The sequence below is a fragment of the Neovison vison genome, chromosome 3 (genome assembly GCF_020171115.1).
Source record: "Neovison vison isolate M4711 chromosome 3, ASM_NN_V1, whole genome shotgun sequence".
Taxonomy (NCBI): domain Eukaryota; kingdom Metazoa; phylum Chordata; class Mammalia; order Carnivora; family Mustelidae; genus Neogale; species Neogale vison.
In genome coordinates this window covers 12,854,784-12,879,062 of record NC_058093.1, presented here as the reverse complement: position 1 = coordinate 12,879,062, position 24,279 = coordinate 12,854,784, and the positions used below count along the sequence as shown (strand labels likewise).

Below are 24,279 nucleotides of genomic sequence, written 5' to 3'. Positions count from 1 at the left end.
ATTTTACTTAATGTAACATTTATAATCAGGTAAGAATCTGTGAAGACCTTCCAAGCCAGTGGGGAATGATATGTCTGTTGCCTATGGCGGGCTGCGGTGTAAAGTCCAATTGTTAAGATTGGCAGGAAAAATCCTGTCTCCGGAGACACATGTGCATTAAGAGATGTCTGCCAATGCAAATGGCTATCATTAGGTCCCCTCCCCTTTAAAAGAAGATACACTACGTCATGCATTTGCAGTGGGAGTGACGTCACTGCCATGCGGGACCAAAAGCCAACAAAAATATCCCTCTTCCTCTTTTTCATGTGTAAAGCAGTTATACAACTCTTACTCCCATGCATCTCCTCTCACCACCATCACTATGCTTTGTCAAAATATCCTGTAGAATTTTTGATATTTGGAATTTTCATAAGAACAGACTAATAAATATCCCTAGGACAATACTTAGAAACCTATGATCTGCTCTAAACATGTTTAATTATGGCACCCAAGAAGACTTACTTATCCTTAGAAACCAACACCAAGTTTGGAAAATCAACTAACATTTATCCAACCATAATTACAAGTACAATTTTAACATCTAGATTAAGCATTGCATATTTGATGCCATAGGTGGGCACTGGAGGCGGAGTTCCAAAATTACCAATTAAAATTCAAAATGAAAATCTGCAGTCTTTAGGAAGCATTCCCTTTCTTTACACTTATCCATTTACTATAATACTGTAGTAAGTAAAATACTACTTTGTCATTATGAAGGGAAAAAACTACGATCAGACAAAGATCATAATGTAGTTCTGGAAGACTACACACTCTTTCACTATACACAGTATATAATAAAATAGGGTACACTCTGTACGACAGTAACATGCAATGGTTTGGCTGTAGATATATTAAATGTAGTTTTCGCTACATCAGAATTCTGTGTGGGTGTTTGGTTTGGGACTCGTAAGGATGAGAAGGACAATTACTCAATGCTTAACACAGTAGAGACATCTGAACACATAACATATACCTACTCTTAGGTATTGACATGGAATATATAGAAATAAACGAAAGAACACTGACCTCTAACCTAAGTGTAAGGATGGACTTTATTTTTTAAAAAAAGTCTTTTGAGGACTACAAATTACAAAGTAAAAGCAGATCACTATGTAGAAACCTAGTGAATACATTTTGCCTGTGCATGAAAACTTTATCAAAATTATTCATTTAACAATTTCACCCCATTCACAATGGTCTGTTATAATGCTCTTCTTCATAAGGTTATATATTACACGTTATTCTCTCAAATTCTTGGCTCATGAGAATGGCACCTTTGAAAGGGGCAATTTCCATTCAGTCTCTGGTGGCATTATTCCAAGTTAGTTTCTTTCATCAAGAGAAAAAAAAAACCTCTCAAAATGTTCACTTTTAACATGAAGTTTCTCCACCAAAGTGGTTGTATTTTGTTTTCTAATGACTATATATATATACACACACACACACATACACACACATATATGTGTATATATATATACATATATATATAAAATATATATATGGGTAGCAGCAAGAAAAGAAAAATGGAAGTTAAAAGGCAGCCATTAAAATAAATGGGTCAATTGTACAAAAGAGTTATTTGGCTCATGGCAATTTAAAAAGATGGCAGCGTGGGTATGTTAACAGCCTGCCGCTTGAGCTGTAAGCGTGTCACGTGAATGAAGCTGACCCAGTGTGGTCACGTGGGAATGTATGGCCATTACACTTCATTCTTTACAACAAATACTTCAAGCCAAGAGGAAATGAGTTACACTTAGAGTCTCAATTAGAACATGCTGACCACTTAACATTTAACTCACTAGGTTTAGTATAGTCATTTCCTTTACTCACACTATTTTTTTTTCCAAGAAGTAATCTCTATACCCAGTGTGGGGCTCAAACTCATGACCCTAAAATCAAGAGTCAAATGCTCTACCGACTTGAGCCAGCAGGCACCCCTAACTCCCGTTCTTTTGGGTCCTTTCCAAAACTTCAAACGAAGTGCACGGTAAGTGTAAAATACTTTAAATGACAAGATTTTACTAAGGTACTTTTGAAAATGGGTGTAATGAGAAGAATATCCCTCTGTTTTTCAGGGAAAGATTCAAACTGAATGCAGAAGTTTCTCAATGGGAAAAAGCTCAACTTTTCTTCTTCCCATTACCTCTGCCATATAAAATTTCCCAAAGAACTCACTTTTAAGCTTGTTCTCTATGGCTTTACTAAAGGATGAAAACCAGAGAGCAAACAACTGAGTTCAAGAACACCCAGGGTTAAAAATTTAAGAAAATATCAACATGCAAGCAATGGTCCAAATACTCAAGATTCATGTTAATGAATTCAATTACTGTATATGAGATTTTCATTGATGAGCAGGGCTTTGGGCATACCAAATTATCACACAAATCATTGCCTTTTGAGACTTTGGATACTTTTACAGTTTAATTTGCAAACAGAATATTTATAACAAATTATTTTTAACCAAATCATATCTTGAAAACTGTTTATATAGAAAACCCAGGGAATAAAGTGAACTGTTCATTGTGGAAGGCCTTAAATTACATTATTACAGTAGAAAATACAGGAGGTAGAAGATAACTGAAAAGACTAATGCAACATTAGATTCAAATCTATAGCTCCTGTAGCTACTTAAAACATGGTTTTAGAAACTAAACCCAACATTTCCAGTAACCATAGAAACAGTTAAAATAAAATTTGCCATGAAAGCCCTTATATCATGCTTGATATAGGGAGGTAGGAAGATGTAAGAACCAGGACACATGAGACATGACATTTTATCTACAACTCCTGTTTGCTTTACTGAGGGTGTAGTTTCACAATTCAGTCACCTTCTTCAGCTTCAGACTCAGATTCTAGAAAAGGGGAAAAATGCAGTCAAGCATTATGTAAATATCAGAAAGCAAAAAGTTCCATTAACTTTGAAGCTCTTTATTACAATTAAGTAATTTTATTAATAACCACCTACTTAAAAGGGGGATATTCAAAAACCTCCATTTGTAAATCTAGTAAGTAGTCTCAAATTTTTCAATTTCCCTTCGAATACGTATGTTAGTGTACTGGCCAAGCCATCAGAATACTTTCGTATTTCACAAGTCAAGTTCTCCCCACCTGCCTTAAAGCAAATGAGTATTGGCAGGTCGGTCACGAATGAACAAAAATCTGTACTCCAGGTACAGAATGGTTATCTCAATGATAACCATTACCTCAATGAAAAGAGGTAGTTACGTTCTCTGACTGCTTTAAAATGAGTTCTCGGGCTTTACCACACAAACTGCGCCAAAGACAAGACTTACCTTCTTCAGCATTTTTGAGCCACTCTACAAACTTTTTCATTTGCTCAAGGAAGACGCTCTTCCCCTTTGCAACATGCGCATCCTTATACCACTTCAGAATGGGCTCCTCACTCAGGACTTCAGCTACAAAGAGAGCGATTGTTACATCTGGGGCTTTTCAGGCAAAGTCAGAGGCCACCTAAAGCGGAACTGCCTGCCTGGCAAAACTGAGCCTACTCAAAGGTATCGATAATTACCGTATTCGAAACGCTCAACTGGCTTCTTCAATTCTGTTAAGGACAGTCCTCCATTACGAAAAGCTTTATCAACTTGTTGCCAACGTATGACCCGCAACTAGGAAACACTGAACCAGTGATTCTCCCAACTGAAGGCAACTTACAGCCCCCTTCGCTAGGACATCTGACAATGTTTAGAGACATTCTTGGTTGTTATAGCAGGGAGAGATGCTACTCACCACTCTACAATGCACAGGCTTGTCACCAACTAGAGTTAAATGGCCCAAAATACCAGCAGTACCAAGGCTGAGAAACCTTGTAATAAATGATTAGGGGTATCTGATGGGTATCATTAAATTTTTTTATGTGTGACAATGGTACTGTGGTCTTACTAAAAACAAAAACAAGTCCATGTACTTTACAAAGCCATACTGAAAAATTAATTAAATAAAGGTTTCTAGGATTTATTTATAAGTAATTAAGAGTGGGAGGCAGATATAAATGGGGGCATACTTTTAAGAAACCTTACTGTAAGCTATATATAGAAACCGAACTATAACCAGAGCCTGAATACTTGGGAATTCATCACCCTACTCTTTCTTAAGAGCAAAAAATTTTGGGGGTGGGGATACAGATCTCTAAGTTTAGAATATACGAACCAACAAAATCATTTATGAAAACCAGAGCATGGAAATACTACATGTGCACACAAACCACACTTACTGGGGTCAAAGTGGTCTGATTTATGCAGAACTGAAGAAAACATTATTAACAACCATGTAAATATTGCAATGGACTCTCTCCCAACAAAGTGCTTATTTTTATTACTACTTTAGACCAGTTTTCTGAAATAGGATCACAGAAATGGAATAGTAACTAAACAGAAGGTTTTATAATCTTTACAGTCTTGAAGGACAAGTAAAAGTCTACAATGGGTAATGGGGTAGAGTATGATGCGAAGTTAACTTGTCATAGGCCCAAGACTACGGAAATGTAACAAGTGTGTCTGGGGAAGAGAACCGATAGAGAATAGGAGGTGAAGTCTGAGGACACATCAAGACGATTTTAGGTTTTAACTTAGTAAGGTTTAGAGATGTTTTGATATATAAGTGGACTAAAAAGCACCCAATTCAATTAGAGACAATTTTGTCCCATGATTAAAGTAAAATATTTTATGGAGCTGATGTTCAGACAGCTCCTCACTGGAATTATTAGCAGTATTCTAGATTTTTTTTTTTTTTAAGTTTTTATGGGGGGGGCGGGTTTAGAGGGAGACAGAGAAGCAGATTCCCTGCTGAGTATGGAGCCCCATGGGGGCTCAATCCCAGGACCCTGAGATCACGACCTGAGCTGAAGTTAGAAACTTAACTGTGTGAGCGAGCCACCCAGGCACCCCTAGGATTTCTATCACCAAATTCAAATTTCAAATTACCTTTATAAAAAAGCACCACTATTTTCTGGAAGGCTTTCATGAAATGAATGTTGTCATAGCAATACTCCTGAATCTTCAGTAACAGAGTCAGCTCAGACTGACCTTGAGTAGTAAAGGCAGCAAGTAGAGGGCTGTATTGCTTTTAAAGGGAAAGGAGAAAAAGTTTTGCCATTTATTACAATGACCCTCCATTTCAAAATTCCTAAGATACAGATCTTTTAAAATCACTGTGAATTATATTCTATGTTGTGCAAACTAAAACAAGCAAGCAAATAAAACAAAGCAGCAGCTACAAAGTGTCTAAGTCAAATACGCAATATCACACCAGGGCTTCTAGACAAGTCAATACGATGTTAGTACTTTAGAGGATAAAACAGGAGGGCTCTTATTTTCCAATACTCCCGTAAAAGCAAACACCAAATTGCAGGTGTATGCTATTTTTAAATGTGTATTTGTTTTTAACTCGTGAACCAAAGAAAGTTGAAGTCAGACTTTTTTTAAAAAGATCATCAATAGTTTGTAACTACCATGAATAGTTATTTGTCTACTCGCTGATGTTCATCCCCAGGAGCCATAGGATGGGATACATTCTCTAAGTACAGTATCAGCTCACGTGTCCCCACTTTAAAAAGAGCAGAGAAATGTTCTGAAAAGGCATAGTTCTGATACCTTCAAGTGCTTGATGGCTTGCTCTGCTACAAGCTCTTCCTTTTTGTTCCACTCCACGGTGCTCATGACGCTGGACCAGACTATCCCAATGACAACGGGTTCTGGGATGTTGTTTTTTTTCATCTCCTCCTTGACATACAAAATTATCTGCAAAAAAGAATTCAAATTTAGTAAAAGAAATCAATTTTGGTATGTACACTCCATACATCAAACGCAGATCTTTTACAAAAACATAAAAACACCTTTCCGTGCAACTGGCAGTGTCTACATGTGTACCACACGAAAGCAGAGACCTTTCAGAACTGGGAAGGATGGACCTCTAGTCCAAACCTTCACTTACACACAAGCAAGCTGGCTAGGAAAGGACAGAGATGGAAATATATGATTTATCCACTGGCTTGCAACCCACAAAATCCCCAAGCATTGTCATTTCTGGGCACCAGTAAAGCACTAAATATGAAAAAGACTGACGAGAAGCCCCAGCAGAACATTCTAGAGCTATTAATGAAAACCCACTGTGGTGAAATACTTGAAAACTTCTCAAGTGAATAATCGTTTTCTCTGCCAGAAAGAAATCATTAAGATGGTTTAAATAAAAATATCTTACATCCTTAAATGGGTCACCACGGGACATCTGTTCTTGAAGCTCTTTCTGGAGTTCCTTTCGAGCTCCTATGGTTTGCTGATTCCGAACATATTCTGAAAGTTCTTTCAAGCCTGCCTCTGTAAAGTACTTCGTGAAGTGTTCGACGCTCTGTTTATTGGCAGGAAAAAGTTCCTGAAAGGAGAATTTAATCGGGTTAAATGATCTTTAATCCTATCAAGAAAAACACCTCCTCTTTTCACAGATTAGAAACTGAAGTTCCCTCATCACACTTGAAGTGTCGTGAAGAACAGAAGCACGAAGCAAACTACAAACCATCAGTCTGTTATCCATGCTCACTTTCCGAAGACTTGCAGCCACGGCATTGATATCTTTTTCATTTATCCATGATTTAAAGAGCTTTACAGCAAAAGCTGCTGAAACCCCTGTAGAACAAAAGAGCTTACTTAATAGATAAGTGGATTTCAACCGTTCTATCCCCTTATTTTCAAGGGGCATAGAATTACTCACTTTCTCCCTAAACTTCTTTCGACCACTAAACTGCTTAGCATTTCACTCCAATTTCTCTTCTGTAAGTTACTAGTTATGTATTTTTAGTTATTAACACTGCTTTTGAAATGTATAAAATGACAGTAATGGTACTGACACTTGACAAGGTGTCTTATTAAGTACCTAGTTGTCTAGTTTTAAAGTTAGTTTTTGGGGCACCTGGGTGGCTCAGTTGTTAAGCATCAGCCTTCAGCTCAGGTCATGATCCCAGGGTCCTGGGATCCAGCCTCGCACTGGAATCCCGGCTTGGCAGGAAGCCTGCTTCTCCCTCCCCCACGCCCCCTGTCTGTCATATAAATAAATAAAACCTTAAAACAAAAAACAAAACAAAAACCTAAAAAAATGTAAAAAGTTAGTTTTTTAACCATAAAGGATTATTTAACTATGAAAATGACAAAGGGACCTTATTTCCTTTTTGGTTCAACATATCCCCCAACTGGAATTAATCTTTCTGGGTTTCCCTGGCATTTCTCTTTTTAGGTTATAACCACATTTTGTCTGAGCTTTGGATATTTGCTGTATGCCTAAAGAGAGCCAAAGGTATACATGAAATATCATCTAATGAATTTTGTTAAATTAAAGGATAGTTAAGAAAACTAACACAATTACACAAGCCATATCTACATAAACTATATTCTAGCTTTTGTGTTAGTTCACATCTTTCATGATCTTATCCCCACCCACAGCCAACCAAAGACAACTTTTTTCTAAGAGGTCATTACCTTCTTTAACCAAATTCTCATTATAAAGGCTATTAAGAATGGATGCATTAAGTGTTCCATTAGCCAGAAGAACACCAGTCAACATAGCCAGCTTGTTCCTCTCCGACTCTGAAAAACCCTTTAAGAACAGCAGCAGCTATAAAAGTAAATAATTAAAGGTTAAAAAGAGCAATGCATTACACAAAGAGAAGCAGTAAGGCAAACTATATTGGTTAAAAAAGTGTGGGCTCTGAGGTCTGACCATCCAAATTTTTATTTCAGTTGTTTGCTGAGTGATCCTGGGCAAATTACTTAACCTCCGTGCCTCAGTTTCCTCATAAATAAATGTGGATAATAAAACTTGCCTCACAAGATTTTTGTATTAAATGAGTTAATAATTACAACAGTGCCTGAAACATGATAAATGTTACTATTAATGTTACTAGACTCTTTGGTCTGCCTATAACAGAATACCCAAGACTCCAACAGCAAGTATGTTAAAATTTCTTCCTCAATATGCTTAGCTCTAATCCTCTCTCCCCTATCTTGAACAGACCTCATTTTGACTTTTAGCCTTTTGTCACTTGTTTGGACACCAAGCTAAGAAACTGTGTATAACAAATTGAACTAAATGATATACCCCAAACTACCTTTCAGGCCACATAAATAGCTAATCATTTCAAATCTGTGGCAGAATTAAGATACAATGTTCTCCTCTTTGACCCCGACCTTTTGTTCCCATAAAGCATACTGTTCTTCATACCTTTTTTACTTCATCTTCAAAACCTTTCTCCAGGTATTTGTAGCGCCTGATTAACTTGTTAAAAACCTATGAAGAAAGGAATTTAATAATTTCATAACTATAGTTGCCAGATTCCTAAAAGATCTGAGCATCTCTCAGAATCTTTAGAACATCAAAGAAAACCTTCCGCTGGATAGGAGTTTACAAACTGTGTAAGCCAGCTTAGGAAGAGTCTGTCCACTCCCAAACCCTACATTATATGATCTAACACTTAAGCCATCCCACAACAGATTTTTATTGCCAAATGTTAAAAGCAAGGACTAATTATTGCCCAAATACAAGTCATTTACCCATTTGTAGGATATTAATAGAGTAAGAGCACAGATATAGTTTTACTTTCCTAATGACACAGACAACCAATTTCTAGGCTAGATACACATGAATTCTTTGCTTACAATAACAAACCTAACTATGTACGAAAGCTTCAAATGAAATTTTGATTGGTAAGCTAATCTGCTTATAACCTATTCATCTTTAAGAAGTTATATACAGGGGTACCTGGGCGGCTTAGTCAGTTAAGTGTCTGACTTTGACTCAGGTCATGATCTCAGGGTCCTGGGACCAAGCCCCTGCTTGTCCCTTTACCCCTCCCTGTTTGCATGATCTCTCTCAAATAAATAAATCTTAAAAAAAAAAAAAATTATATGTAGAATAATTCTATGATGGAAATCATGACAGGGAAGTGATTTTCCTTTTCAGCTTGAGGTTTTTCTTAAAAATGGATTAATTCCAAAGGGACAAGTAGGAAAAGAACCAATCCAATCTTTTCTGCTTTGTTTTCCTTAACACATTTCATTATATTGCACCAAAAAGTATCTCTAAACCTTCAGTTCAAATTCCTTCAACCTTTTACTTGCAACCTCTTCAAAGTATACTCTTCCTATTCAGATGGCTGGTAGCTAACCAAGATAAATCAAGCCTCATTTACCTGAGCAAATGCTTGCATGGTCTCTAGGTCTTCTTGTGCCGCGAACACACAGACATCTGTCCGCATCATGTCATCTGCCAGCGTACCACCTGGGGCTGAGGTATATTTACAAACAATTTGCAGTGACCTTCACTGAAAATTAGTAATTGTTTCCATCTTACTTTCTGGAAGGATTCCCATTATAAAATAAAATGATAAAAATTCTAAAAGATGATCTGGAAGCTAAGTCAGGATCTCAGTAGGAGTATGACTAGTTGGTTCTGGATGTGTGAATCAAGTGAAACAATTTAAGGGAATAACCCCCTTCAGCAACCCAAATAAACTCGGTGTATTAGTAACTCAAATAAAGCTGTATTAATAACCACTCAGCAGTATCAAATCTGTCACACAAGTGGAGATGCTGAGTTGGTTTTGGTAACGTAACTTTTCATAAATAAAACCACCCTGTAAGTTGCCGAAGAGGTTGGGCGGTAAAAACTTACAAGTCAGAGACTTTATCTTTTACATACATTTATATGTATTTACAGATAAAGTGGTATCTGATACATACTTAGAAATATGGGGAGAGGGATGAAGTCAGTGGGGACACAGCCAGATCAGACTGTTAACCGTTACGGAAGTTGGGTAATAGACAAGACGTTTGTTTTACTATTCTCTCTAAGGTATCTTCAAAAACTTCCTTAGTGAAGGTTTTACAAAGAATTTTAAAAGCAGGCTTATTGGTAGTATTGTAAATAGAAAATGGGTATTTCTTACCATAAACTGATAACGCAGTGGAAGAAATTCTCACTGGACTAGGCATTAGAACATATGACTACATGTTCCTCGGCTCTACCACGGGTAATTGTTCGACTGCATGTAAGTCACTGAAGCCTCTCTAAGCCTCCACCCTGAGTTCTGATTCTATCAGCCTGGCTGTGAGGGGCAACACAGTTACCACTGAAAACATTCTGAAATATTTTAAAGAGCCATGGAAAGGAAAGTGCCACCATCATTTGACGATATAGAGCTAAATGACACATTCTCTTAAGATTCCCTGAGCGCGGAGAGCGGAGGGAGGAGTCAGAAGTTGCTGTGCAACAGGAATACACTGTGAGCCACACGAGGTCATTTCCTATTGTGAAGGAACTTTATTAAAACTACTTAAAATAGCGTAATTTTAGTATACTCTAACCCAACATATCAAAAATACTGATTTTAGCATTTCAGTATTCAAAATATTATTAAGAGGTCTTACATTCTTTTTCCTATTAAGTCTTTAAAATCCAATGTGTATTTGACAGCACCTCTCAATTTAGATCAGCCACATCCCACGTGACGGATAGCCGCGCGTGGGTAGCAGCTGATGTACTTAGGAGTGCAGTAGTCCTCCGGCACACAGAAGTTGTATTTCATAAGACAGAAGAGGTAAGGGTTTCTCTACTAACTGAGAATGTTCAAACACAAGCAGGAAGAATTTATTGATTGGGAATGTAGTAAGGACATAGGTATCAGAAAAGGCATCCCCAAATATTATGGTTTTGTAACAGATTTTAACTATAGAGCTAGACAGAGCAAGAAAATTTGCTAGGTTGTTATGATAAGGGAGGAAAAAAATGGAAAAATCTTGAGGTAAAAGCCAAAAAGCCACCCCAATTTGAGAGGACTGTCAAACAGCTCGGATTCTGAATCCCACGTGATCTCTACACATTCCGCCTCCCACAAAACCCAGACACTTACCCAGCATTCCGCCGGCCACCAGAATGTCAAAGAGTGTTTCTGCATAACGGCGGTAATCAAGCTTTGCTCCAGAAGCATCAAGAAACTTTGCTACTGCTTCCAAATCAGTACCAGTTTCAGTTAAGCCTTGAATAATACAGTCTTGAAACTGAGTAGGGTCAAACCTCTCTTTTTCATCTGGGGGGAAAACCCCACAACATTTAGTGTTAACAGGCTTACAAAATGCCACAAAACCACCACCTTACGAAAGTCTAAGTTCTGAATAAATGAACCATATTTAGCACAATCTCACTGATTTCAACAGCTGTAAAACACCAACATAAGCAAAGACCTAAACATACACTCTCTGCAATGCAAGGCAGGACTACCTAGTCACAAGAACTGCGTGGCTTTTTCCCCCACTATTTTTTCACTTAAGTCTCATAAATGAGGAGTTATAAAACGAGCTAGTGTGCTCCTATAGCCATGAGACAATTTCTACCCTAAATGCTCTCCTACTGCCTGTGGGCTTTTCTGAAATTTAGGGCATCCTCTAAATTTCAGGTAAATTTTATTCTTGAGTTAAATTTTGTCCAAACACCGGAACTCTCCATTCTTTTCTCGAAGTGCCTGGAACACTTTCTATGTTGTTTTTTAAATCGTTCATTTGGTACTTAACAGTGCCTTACGCGCATACCCAGCCTTTACTGAGCTGCTACTACACTCGTCATGGACGACAGGGTTTGACCTCTCCATCTAGGTTAGATGCTATCTTAATTTTCACACAGCACTAGAGTAATCAACTCCTCCCTGTCTGCCCAGGACTTTTCTGTTTTAGCACTGAAAGCCTATGTCCTGGGAACTGTGTTCAGTCTCAGACAAATTTGGATGACGGTTCATGCTGCCCAGAACCCCATCACCAAGAACTAGGGGGGCATGAGTGATCTCTATCTGGAACTGGGGAAGTGACAGCTCTTCCGGATGCCAGTAACAATAAAATTCCTTGATACTAAACACATTAAAAAGAACACAGACTTTCCCCCATCACTGCTGAATTGCTCTGGTTTCCAATTTCTGTTCCTCCTCTTGAGAAAATTTACCAGGCTACATCTAAAAAATCTAAAATCTAAAAAAATCTGCAAAGACTAGCATCAAATCGTCTTCGGTCTCCCCACTAGGAGAGGAGAGTCCATGAGCAGGGATTACAAGACTCTGTAATATACATCTCTGTAATATACATCAGTGAGTGGTCTGCTACCTACGATAAAGTAATACGATTTATCACCAGTAGCTGACCCAATTCTATTTCCTGTAAAATAAGGTCAACAGGTGTTTTTGAGCAGTAACACTGGAAGATTTGGGGGGAAAGTATTAAGCAGGATACAAAATATACCTGTGACCACACCTATTTAACTTTGTATCACTAGTATAGGAACTTGCTACAGAATTAAATATTCGCCTAACCACCCACGAATAGACAGAAGCAGTTAACTAATTCTACAATGTGAACTCTGTTCCATAATTAACTTCCACGCATAAAGGTTTTTCTCTCACAAAGTTTCACAAAGTTTGGGAGGAATTAGCAATCACAATAGCTCTCCTTTCATTAGCTAACTTTTTCCCTCAAGCATAAATCTGCTTGAATAAAATTGAGCTAGTGAAAATGCACTCCATACTTAAAAAAAAAAAAAAAAAGAAAGAAATATACTTTAGCCTTGCAATAAAAAGACCATTCACTAACCTGCTTAAAGATACGTACGTTGATACTAAAAAATAAAGGCTTAGAAAAACAGTAGAAATATTAAGGATATATTTGAAATGGCAGTCAACTACAAATTCAAGTTCCTTTCCGGTAATTTTTTTTTTAAGATTTTATTTATTTATTTGACAGAGAGAGATCACAAGCAGGCAGAGAGGCAGGCAGAGAGAGAGGAGGAAGCAGGCTCCCTGCTGAGCAGAGACCCCAATGTGGGGCTCCATCCCAGGACTCTGAGATCATGACCTGAGCCGAAGGCAGCCGCTTAACCCACTGAGCCACCCAGGTGCCCCCTCTGGTATTTTCTTTTAAAGTTCACTATTAAACCACTGCCTGCCAGAGAAACCAAGATATAAAAGTTATTCTGGAGATGTGAAGAGAGATATTAAAACACAAATATTTACCTCTTTTTCTGGTTTTAAAACGCTGGCCTGATAGCGTTGGCTTTTGCTGCTTTTGATTATTCATAAAAGACACCCTAGAAAAGAAAAATAAGGCCTTAAAAATATCACTGCCATTAACATTCATTTTAAAACCAAAGCAACAAACCTTGGTCTCATCACACATAAGTCAAATATTAACACAAACTTTCAGCCTGGAAACAGACCTGGGGGAAACAAAGAATTACCTTTGCCTGAATTAAATGTAACTTCAAAACCTGCATTTCTCCCTACAAGAAACCCTTTAAAGGTGGGATGTACACTTTTAAATGCCTTCACAGCACCACAGTGAGTGGTGGCAAATCACCCGTCATAAACATAACCGGTTTCCTTCTCGTTCCTCTTTAAATTCCCCTTTATTCCACTACTTCTCAGCACCACAGACGGCTAAAAGAGTCAGGGGGTACACAGAAACGTGTACGTCCATTTCCAGACACCGGTCAAGAGCTGAATCCTGTCTACAGAGGGGTTTCTGAGCGGCACCCCCCTACCCATGGTGGCTGTGACTGCGGCGGCCGCCTGCACCAGCCCAGCCGGCCAAACGCCCCGAGAGCCGGCCTAGCCTCCCTGCCCCGTTCCCGGCGATCCAAGTCTCCTCCCCGGCACGTGTCTCCCCTCCACACCCTTCCGGCGCCCGCCGCTGGAACGCGACAACCCGCCCGCACGCAGGACCCCCCCGGCCGCCGCGGGGTGCCGTAGGGGCTGGTCCCGGTCCGCAGCCCCTTCCCCACTGACCCCGTCGCCGGCGGCGGCGGCCGCCGCAACGAGCGGACCGCAGGCGCCGAGGCGCTTCGCGCCGGGGGCCCCGCCGCCCCGTACATCCGCCCGCCCTCCAGCCACAGCAGCGGCGGTGGAGGCGGCCGCAGAGGTGGTGGCGGCTCCCCCGCCCCGCCCGCCAGAACCCCCCACGCGTACATCACCCAACAGAGGCCGCAGCGGCTTTGTTACCCAGGCCGGGCAGCGCGGCCGGCGCGGGGGTGGGGGGGGGCTGCCTCGGCCACCGCCTCGGTCTCCGGCGCCGCAGCGCACGCCCGGGCCCCACGTTCCGGCCCCGGCCGCACGCCCTCGATCTCCCCGGCGAGGCGGCGGCGGTGACCCTCGAATCCAGGCCCCGGATCCCGCCCGGCCTCATGCGGCGGCCTCCGCTCGGGCCCATTCAAGCGGGGCCGCATCTGACCCGCCACCCCCCGTCCTCCCCCCCACCCCCGCGCCCCCGCCCTGTCCGACGACGAGGGGCCACAACCTCGGCCGGGGACAAGCGGGCGTCGCGCCTCACCGAATTTAAGGCGAAGAGGAAAGAGCCAGAAATCCCCGAGGTGGCGGCAACTGCGGCGGTGTCTCCTCTGCGACCGGAACTAACGCGAGGAGGAGGGAGGAGGTGTCACCCCCGCCCCGGCCGGCCTCCTATCGCGAGATTTCCGGCCCGGCGTCCTCCCCCGCGGCCCGCCGCGGCGCCGCCCGGGGCCTCCGCCGTCTCCATTCCGCGGGGCTCGGGGTGGGAAGGCCGGAGGGAGCGGGAGGCGAGTCGCCCCGGCTTCTCTGTTTCCCTGTGGGGAGCCGGGTCTTCCGGAAATGTACCCAGACTAGCGTGTTTTCTCCCAACTCTGCTTCGGCCGGCCTCAGCACGTGGAGGGGGTAGAAGAGCAGCTGCCCCGCGCCCACCCCTTACCCCGCGCCCACCCCCTCCAGCCCTGAGGAAGTGGCGCGTCCGCCCGGAGACCCGCCGCGTAGACGCGGCCCCCCCGCCCCCGCCGCCCCCGCCGCCCCCGCCGCCGCCGCCGCCGCCACCCACCGAGCGGGAAGTCCAAGCCCGAGGGCTGGGTGCGCCGGGGCCCTCCTGGGGCGGTGGTTGAGCTGGGCCTGGGGCCGGGCTGCGGCCCGCGGCTCCCGCCGGGGGCGCGGGAGCGGGAGGACTTCGCTGTGCGGTGCTGGCGCGGTGGGCGATCCAGGTGGAGGCGTTGGGACGAAAATCCTCCCTCCCTGCTGTGGCCGCCTCTCCTTGCGTGGTCCTTGTCGTTTGCTCCTGAGTGTGGTGCTGGCGGGGACCTGGAAGGCATCAGACTCCGCTGAAGGATTTTTTCAAACACAGATGACTGGGTCCCACCAGCACGGATGATGTAGGTCTGTGCATTTCTGACAAGTCCCATGGGATGCTGATGATGCTGGTCTAGGGACTGCACTTCGAGAAGCAGGGGTTAGAGGGTGTCTCTTCGGAGAGCTGGGGGACAGGTAACGTGTGTGAAAAGCACCGCGGACGTTATAAACCTGAACAAATAGCGATGCACCATGTCTCCGAGGATCCAGCCTCTGCATAGTGGTTTGCATTGTTACTTATCCTACCAAACACAAAACAAAACAGAAGTCACCTTCCCTGGACTCTGCTTCTCTTCCTTAGCAAATATTTTGGGCAAATTACTTTGCATTAGTTGATATATTTTCTTGAACTCTGACTTCTGACCCCTTCCCTCACAACTTTTTGGAAAATTAGTTTCTCAGAGTTCTTTCCCGAAATTATTGCCAAATCCAGTGATCCTTCGATCCTTCAGTCCTCACCCTCCTTCCCTCCCCTGAGCATTTAGGGCATTACCCATCCCCGTAACCCTTTTGTTTTAACTGTCCCGGTTACCTCCCGGATACTCCTTTGTAATTGGCACCACCTCCTTTTTGTGCTCATACCTTTTATCTTCCATCATGCTTTCCTACATGATACTCTCGTATATTCCTAGAGATTGAACTTTTCAAAGAATGCCACATTCTCTTATTGAATCATTAAATATTTGTTGAGTCTAGGCTCTATGCCCTTCCAGGCTGAGGGAATAGTAGTGGGCAAGTCCTGAGGTAGGAAAAACCTAGCCTGTTGGAGGAATGGGAAGGGGCTAGTGTGACTGGACCTTGGTGGCAGATGGGAGGACCTTGGGAGATGGGAGCACAGGTGATTGGTAAAAGCCGGAGCTTTTTAAGTCTAACCCTTTATGGTGAACTCCATAGTCCCACTAACTGTTATCTCCACTAAATGCCAAACCAAACACTCTTAAGTGCTATTGATTCTTCTTCTTCCCACCCAAAGCTGTTTTTCTCACTTCTGAAGTTCTCTTAAAGATACAATGTTATACTAATAAAAATAATAGCCACTTTATGTGGCAGGTATATGTGTAATGTATTCCTCTAAGCACTTCACCTTATTTAATCCTCAAAACTACCTTAATATCAAAACAAACCAACAAACAAACAAACTAACTTATGATCTGGAAACTGTTAGTAGCCCCATTTAATTGACTGGAAGACTGAGGAATAGAGAGAGTGAGTAACTTACCCAAGGTCATAGAACTAGTAAGTAGAAGAGCTTGATTTGAACCCAGGCAGTCTGGCTATATATACCACTGTAGCATTACTGCCTTGCCACCAAGATCTTATTTATCCATTCGACAAATAGTTACGGAGCTAAAGGCCACTAGAGATACACAGTTGACAAGTTAGACCTCACAAAGCTTATCTTCTATATTTGTCACATTTCTCAATGTCATCATCTTTTTCTAGTATCATCTTCATTTAGGTCTCCGTTTCCCCTAACTGGGACTTTTGCAATAACCTCCTAACTGCTATCCCTTCCCCTATACTTCTAGAGTAATCTTCCCAAATGCAGCCTGAATCATTTCTCCTCAGTGTTTAAACGCCTTGGTCTGTACTCCAGATCACCCAGGGATATTTCTGACCAATGTTTCTTACCTTTACTTCCCATCACATTGCTGGTTCTTAACCCGTTATTGCCCTCTATTGTGAGGCATAGAGCAAGCAATTTTTGACTAAAAACTATATTAAATTCAAAAAGTGATTTTTATTTTTTAAAAAGATTTATTTATTTTTAGAGAGTGAGAGGGGAGGGGCAGGGGTAAAGGGAAAGAGAGAAAATCCTTAAGCTGAGAGTGGGGCCTGAGCATGGGGCTCGATCGCAGGACCCTGAGATCATGACCTGAGTAGAAATCAAGAGTCGAATGTTCAACCTCTTGAGCCACCCAGATGCCCCAGCAAGTGATTTTCTTTTTTTCTTTTTTTTTTTTTTAAGATTTTATTTATTTATTTGACAGAGAGAGATCACAAGTAGATGGAGAGGCAGGCAGAGAGAGAGGAGGAAGCAGGCTCCCCGCTGAGCAGAGAGCCCGACGCGGGACTCGATCCCAGGACCCTGAGATCATGACCTGAGCCGAAGGCAGTGGCTTAACCCACTGAGCCACCCAGGCGCCCCAGCAAGTGATTTTCTTTAAAAATTAAACCAGATCGAAGATTATCCATATAAGATCATTCTCACTTATTTCCATTCTGATATATGTTCCTGGGAGTCAGCACGGGAGGGGCTCCCTGGGAACTGTGTCCGGAAGTTGAGCCCATTTTATCTAAGCTTCCAGGTGTGCCCACAGGAGTAGGTGCGGTGGGCTCGCAAGGGAAGTGTTTGTGAACTGTACCATGGCAGAAAAGTTTCCAAACACCGGACCTCTGCTTTAGTCAGACTGAGATGTCCCTCTTCTTGAGATGTCCTTCCCTCATTTTTTATTGTCAAAATCCTATTTATCATTTCAAGCCTCATCTCAAATACTACCCTACCCTTAAGCCATTTTTAGACACTGCAACTGTCTTATCTTTTATCCTATACTGAAATTAAAAAAAATTTTTTTTTAAAGATTTAATTTATTTGTTTGACAAAGAAAGAGAGCACAGGCAGGCAGAGCAGCGGGTAGAGGGAGAGGGAGGAGGAGGCTCCCCACTGAGTAGAGACCAAAGATGGGCTTGATCCCAAGACTCTGGGACCATGAATGGAGCCAAAGGCAGCCACTTATCCCACTGAGCCATCCAGGTGCCCCCTATACTGAAATTCTTGATGGCGATGGCGATTTCTTGCTCATTTCAGTAGTATCTCAGTATATGGCAAGCAACGTACTTTAGTGAGTATGGGATGAGTTTGATAAAACTAGTATTTTGCGTGAAGAAGACTTGACCATGGAGGAGAAAGAAGGGTGACAAGGAAGGTCAAGCTGATTTCTTGTAGCAATGCTGGAAGATAGACATTGAAAGGAGAACCTCATCCCTGGCTGTTTTTGATATTTTACCATTTAAGCTCTCTGTAAAATGTGAGTGTGGATGCTTTACGTGACAGCTAAAACCCTTCTAACCCTCGTAGCTGGGGTTCCATATCTTTCTGTAGACTCATTATTGGTATCCGTAAACTGACTAGAGTTCCCAACAGTATATTGCTTGCGTACCTGATAAATGCTGTACTGCTGTCACAGTTTAAGGAGCTTAAAGTGTTAAATTTATGTTTAAGGAGCTTAACGTTATTGAGCTCTGAGCTTGACAAGAAGGATGAATTAGATCTTTGAGGAAATGCCTTATAAGACAAGACCCCAAGCTTGCCTGAAATTGCCTTTTGTTTTGTTAGTGCTATGCAGGACTTTGTTATTTAGACTTTCTGTGCTCAGTTAAGAATGCTGTAGGGGCTCTTGGGTGGCTCAGTCGTGAAGTGTCTGCCTTCAGCTCAGGTGACTATCCCAGGACCCTGGGATGGAGCCCACATTGGGCTCTCTGCTCAGCAGAAGGCCTGCTTCTCCTTCTCCCACTCCCCCAGCTTGTGTTCCCTCCCTCGCTGTATCTCTCTGTCAAATAAATAAATAAAATCTTAAAAAAAAAAAACCAAACCCAAAACAAAGGCCCTACTTCCAAATATCACTTTGGGGTTAGGGTTAAAAAAAAAAAAAAATCTGTAATGGCTAACCTTGCAAACTCCAGTGTATAAATAATAAAGTTTTTGGTAAAATATTAGAAACATTCAAGACAATGTCTTATGATTAAAGTATTTTGGAACTTTTTTCATCATTGTTAGGCCAGATTGCATTCCCTGTTTTTTAATCTATTCATCTATCTATCTACCTATCCGTCCATCCATCCATCCATCCATCCATCCATCCATCCATTTGTAAGTAGGCTCCACACCAACATGGGGCTCAAACTCAGGACTCTGAGATCCAGTCGCATGCTCTATTGACTGAGCCAACCAAGGGTTCCTGGGTTCCCTACTTTAAACGAAGATTTATTTCATGAATGAAAATATTTCAGTAATCACTCCCAGTAGTCTTCATAACATTTATGTAGGATTGGGATTATTTCTCCTAAAAGTATTGGGTAGAATTTATCAGTGAAGCCATATGGGCTTGGGCTTTCCTTTGTGGGAAAATTTTTTATTAACAATTTAGTTCCTTTACTTGTGATCTGTTCTGATTTCCTGTTTCTTCATGAGTCTGCTTTCGTAATTTGTCTCCAGAAATTTGTTATTTTGTCTAAGTTGTCTATTTTGCAGGCATACAGTTGTTCATAATATTCTCTTATCATCCTCTTAGTATCTATAAAGTTAGTTGCAATGTCTTTTGTTTCATTCCTCATTCGATAATTTGTGTCTTCTCTTTTCTGAGTCAGTATAGCTAATGGATTATCAGTTTGGTTAACATTTTCAAAGAAACCAAATCTTTTGGTTTTCTTGATTTTTCTCTATCTTTTGGTTTTGTTTTTTATTTCAGTGATTTCCACAGAATGCCATTGATGACCTATTCTTACTCAAAGTTTAACAGTTTTTTATGAATAGCACGTGTCGATTTGTTGTTGGCCTCTGTTCCATTATTCTACAGTCTTGAAATGGTGGTTTTGGACAATCTTGCCCTGTTTTATCACTAGTTTTGGAGAGAGGATTTGCTAACACCTTCATTCTGCCACTGCTGCAAGTTCCCCATAGTACTTTTGGATTTAAAATTTTTGACCTACTTAGATGAAAGATGCTAGATGCAACATATGAACTTGATATTAGTTTTAACTTTGGTGGTAGAAATAGATAAGTGTTTCTTTTCCAAGGGCAAGTAACAATAGGTTTTTCTTCCAAAAATTAGGAAGATGACAAGGCCCTGCTCCAAAGAGCACATTGCTTCTGATATGGTCTGGGAAAAGTATTTATACTCCTGTGCTTTGGATAGAAGACTGTAAAACACCTTATGTACCTGGCTTAAACACTATATATATACATGTATATATACATATATATGTTTATATGTACATATACATATGCACATATGAATGCATGTATACTCATACATATATATGAAGGTATGTATTGTATGTGGCTAGAAGTATTTTCATAGACTCTACAAGATTTTTATAATGCAAAAGTGTTGAGGTGCAGTGTGTTTTCAAATAATTTCATTTTAGATGAAAATGTGTTAAATTGTTGCTCCATATTTATATATACCATTTATTAATTATTTTTTAATATTTTTATTTATTTATTTGTCAAAGAGAGAGAGAGTGCACAAGTAGGGGGAGCAGCAGGCAGAGGGAGAAGCAGGCTCCCTGCTGAGCAAGGAGTCCAATGTGGGACTTGATCCCTGACCTGAGCCAAAGGTAGATGCTTAACTGACTGAGCCACCCAGGTGTCCTTCATATATACTATTTAAAAAAATTTTTTTTAATTTAAGTAATCTCTAAACCCAAGGTGTGACTTGAACTCATGACCCTGAGATCGAGTTGCATGTTCTACTGATTGAGTTAACCACATACGCCTATATACCATTGCTTTCACTTGCTGTATAGAAGAGTTTTAGTAGCTATTTGACTTTTAATAATATTTACTATTAATAATATTTGTTAAAATCAAGATAATGAAAAATAAGAAATAAGCATTGTTGGTTACCTGAACATTTTAATAAAATTTGGTAAATAAGTTATTCTTTAAAGACACTGATTTCTCAGGGCACCTGGGTGGCTTAGTCTGTTAAGTGTCTGCTTTTGGCTCATGTCATGATCCCAGGGTCCTGGGATCGAGCCCTGCATCAGGCTCCCTGCTTGGCTGGGAGGCCTGCTTCTCCCTCTCTCACTCCCCCTTCTGTGTTCCGTCTCTCGCTGTGTCTCTCTTTCTCAAATAAATAAAATCTTAAAAACAAACAAACAGGGGCGCCTGGGTGGTTCAGTGGGTTAAGCTGCTGCCTTCGGCTCGGGTCATGATCTCAGGGTCCTGGGATCCAGTCTTGAATCGGGCTCTCTGCTCAGCGGGGAGCCTGCTTCCTTCTCTCTCTCTGTCTGCTTGTGATCTCTCTCTGTCAAATAAATAAATCAATAAAATCCTTAAAACAAACAAACAAACAACAACAACAAGACACTAACCTCTCCCCTTGAAACAGACTCTATTATTTAGATTTTTGAGGTTTAGGTATTCAAGAAACCTGGCATTCAATCTCTCTCTCCACAAAGGAATGAAGGAATGATGGTAGGTTAAGGTGAAAACTCTTTGTTCCTGTAAAGTGTTTATTCAGAAATAGTTTGAGGAAACTTGCCAAGTAAGTAATATTTTGGATGACCACAATAGCTACATTCTAAGTTACGTAACATGCAAGGCATTTATTTAAAGGAAAACAAGGTGTATGGTTTAATTGTAAGTTATAGGATGAAGGACTGCTTATTGCTTACTAATTCTTATTTCTTAATATATTAAAATTCATTTAAAGGACAAGAAATTCTTCTTGATAGCCCTGATCTGGAGGTCTTTGTGTTAGAAAATGATCTCAAATGTATGCTGAGCTCTTGCCTGGCCTGTTAGACAGCCATCTTTCTTCACTCTCTTTTTATAAACCCACATTTCACTTTTTAGGGCCCTCTGTGTGATATAAAGTTATTAGCCTAAAAAGAGAAAGCAGCTGAGCGGAAGGGACGTTGGTTGGTGCTGTACTGTAGCTGTCGGGGTAGCCGCAGCCACACCACGCCGTTGGTAGAAGCGCACACTGGGCGGCCAGCGCGTGCTACCAGCCGTAGTCCGAGCGGTCCTCGTAGACCTTTCCTCTGGAGAAGATGTTACTGTCGGCGCAATATGTTCACGTGCATTTTAGAGTTCTCCACAGAAACTCTGTGAGGAAGCGGGGCTGTTTAACTTTCAAGGGAAGCTACATACAATATCCCTGATGACGATTCTTCCAGAAGAAGGTCGTGGGCTATCTGTGATGGAAATCTGATGCTGATTTATCTGATGAGAAAAGTACCCTTTTGCTCATCGTGCATTTTTGATTCTACTCTTAAAATGCAGTATTAAAACTGTCCTGGAGGATTTCCTAGGTCTTTCTGGAACAAAGTGTCTTTGGAAACATGGCTTTACTTTTCAGAACCTGTCTAGTGCAGGTGACCACAGTCTCAGAGGGCTTGATGTAACGAGGCTTGTCCACAGCAGAGGTTCTTAGCCTTAGGCCAATTGTCCTAGGAGGCGTTCATGTGAAATTCTGCAGCAATTCTCTACACCTATTCCTCTGAGTGTAAGTCATGTTTCAAAATGCACAAATTCCATGAACTTTTAGAACCCAGGTAAAAAGTGTTATGAAATAACATTAAGAACTTTTGCTTTTTGTTTTTTTTTTTTTTTTTTTTAAGAACGTTGGTATTTTATGACATCTTGAGAATCACTTGCCTAGAAAGAACAATACATAAGCAACAGATTTGTCTTGGAGCAAAGCATTTGCTAAGAACAGTGAGGAAGTTCTCTGTTTTTCCTGGGCAGAAGAGGTAAAAAAATGAAATGTTCTAGGACCTTCACTTTTGTTTTCTTCAATACATATCCACTAAGTACTTACTGTGTGCCTGGTGCGCCATTGTAGAGGTCGGAAGACAATAGACTATGGTTCTTATGACGTGCGCCGTCCTATGGTTCTTATGACGTGCGCCGTCCACCAGATGATAGGGACAGCGCAGCGCCGCTGTGAACGTGCGGATGGAGAGGTCCACACCAGATGCCACTAGAAGGTGGGTGAGGCAGTGGCCAGATCTGCACAGCTGGGAAGGAAGGGGGTCCCAGAGGATTCTGAGAGGAGGTAGCTGAAGTGGGACTTGATGAAATAGAAGAGGTTAGTCGGATGAAGAAGTAGGGGCAAGAAGCAGCCCCTACTGGTGGAAAAGCCTGAGGAGTGGCGATGGCTGCCGACTTCTAACAGCAGGGACCAGCTTGGTGTGCCCAGTGTGGAGTGTGTGTGGACATGCGTCTGTGTGCATTCGGGGAGGGCAGTGCAGATGATGTGAGGGTTCGTCTAGGAAGGACCTAGGCAGATATGTTAAGAAGTTTGGTCTTCATCTGTTTTGTTTTCTGTGTAGTAATTTACTTCAAAATACTTTAGAAATTTCGTATACGTGATATGATACATTCAAGTCACCAGAAGAGGGAAGGGAGGGCTCTCCCCTAGAATCCATGGCCCAACTCACACCTTGATTTTGGACTTCTAGTCTCCAGAACTGTGAAAGAATAAATATTTGAGCCATCCAGTTTGTGGGAATTTGTGATGGCAGCTCTACAAAACTAATAAAATGGGGAAGATACTGGCTAGCGGACAGGATTGAGGGCAGAACCGGAGAAGCAGGTCTTGAGACGCACAGGGACGGGGGCGGCCCCGAGGATCCAGCCCCCGAGCTTGTGGACCTGCTCTCCACAGCCGGGCCGCCCAGGCAGTCTGTTCCGACGGCCTTTTACCCTCATGGACCTTACTCCAGAGTCTCACTCTCAGGAGAGACTCGGACCCAGTTTTCTCCTGTGTTTCTCCCAGCAGCGCTCCTGGAACACATGGAGTGGAAGATGGGGACCTCCCCAAAGGAAAATACCCCCGAGCGGATGGAAACAATGGGTGATTCCCACACGGACTGCAGCACAGTCCTTTTTGGAAGCGGAAACTGTCCTGTTGAATGCTACTCTTTTACCCAGTGAACGTAGGTGGTTACAGATGTTGGGAAAGATTCTCTGGGCAGCTCTGCGCAGAATAGTTTGGAACAAGACCAGTTAGACAGCTGGTGACATCATCCTAATCGAAGTAAAGGGAGTGTGGGAATGTCTGTCCTGCTCTGGTGGCTATGCCAAGGAAAGAACATTCTTGTTTTGTGCTCCGTGATATCTTCGTATCAACTCATTCGAGGTTGTGTAAGGAGACTGAGGAAATGCCTTTATTTTCTGTCTCCCAACTATTTCTGCCTAATTTTTAAACTTCTGCATCTTATGAATCAGAAGTCGTATCTTTTTGCTATTTGTCTACCCAGGTATATGAAACAGATCAAATGTTAAATTTCACCATTCCGGGGGCGGAGCTGGGCGCAGGCTGCTT

At 41.8% G+C, this 24,279-nt stretch overlaps 1 protein-coding gene across 2 annotated transcripts; it reads right to left on the bottom strand.

The window, feature by feature from the left end:
• Positions 1–1,073: 1,073 nt before the first annotated feature.
• On the bottom strand, positions 1,074–14,508 carry BZW1 (basic leucine zipper and W2 domains 1). Of its 2 annotated transcripts, XM_044241263.1 has the most exons (12): positions 14,403–14,508; positions 13,091–13,164; positions 10,952–11,128; positions 9,233–9,327; positions 8,266–8,331; positions 7,524–7,659; positions 6,568–6,677; positions 6,256–6,426; positions 5,649–5,795; positions 4,980–5,118; positions 3,333–3,455; positions 1,074–2,891 (listed from the first exon to the last, which is right to left on the bottom strand). In XM_044241263.1, the coding sequence occupies exons 2-12, from the start codon at positions 13,152–13,154 to the stop codon at positions 2,860–2,862; spliced, it is 1,260 nt and encodes a 419-aa protein (XP_044097198.1). In that variant the 5' UTR covers positions 13,155–13,164; positions 14,403–14,508; the 3' UTR covers positions 1,074–2,859. The 2 variants fall into 2 exon arrangements, with proteins under 2 accessions (XP_044097198.1, XP_044097199.1); XM_044241264.1 differs by lacking the exons at positions 9,233–9,327; positions 13,091–13,164; positions 14,403–14,508 and having other exon boundaries at positions 10,946–11,029.
• Between the last annotated feature and the right edge of the window lie 9,771 nt (positions 14,509–24,279).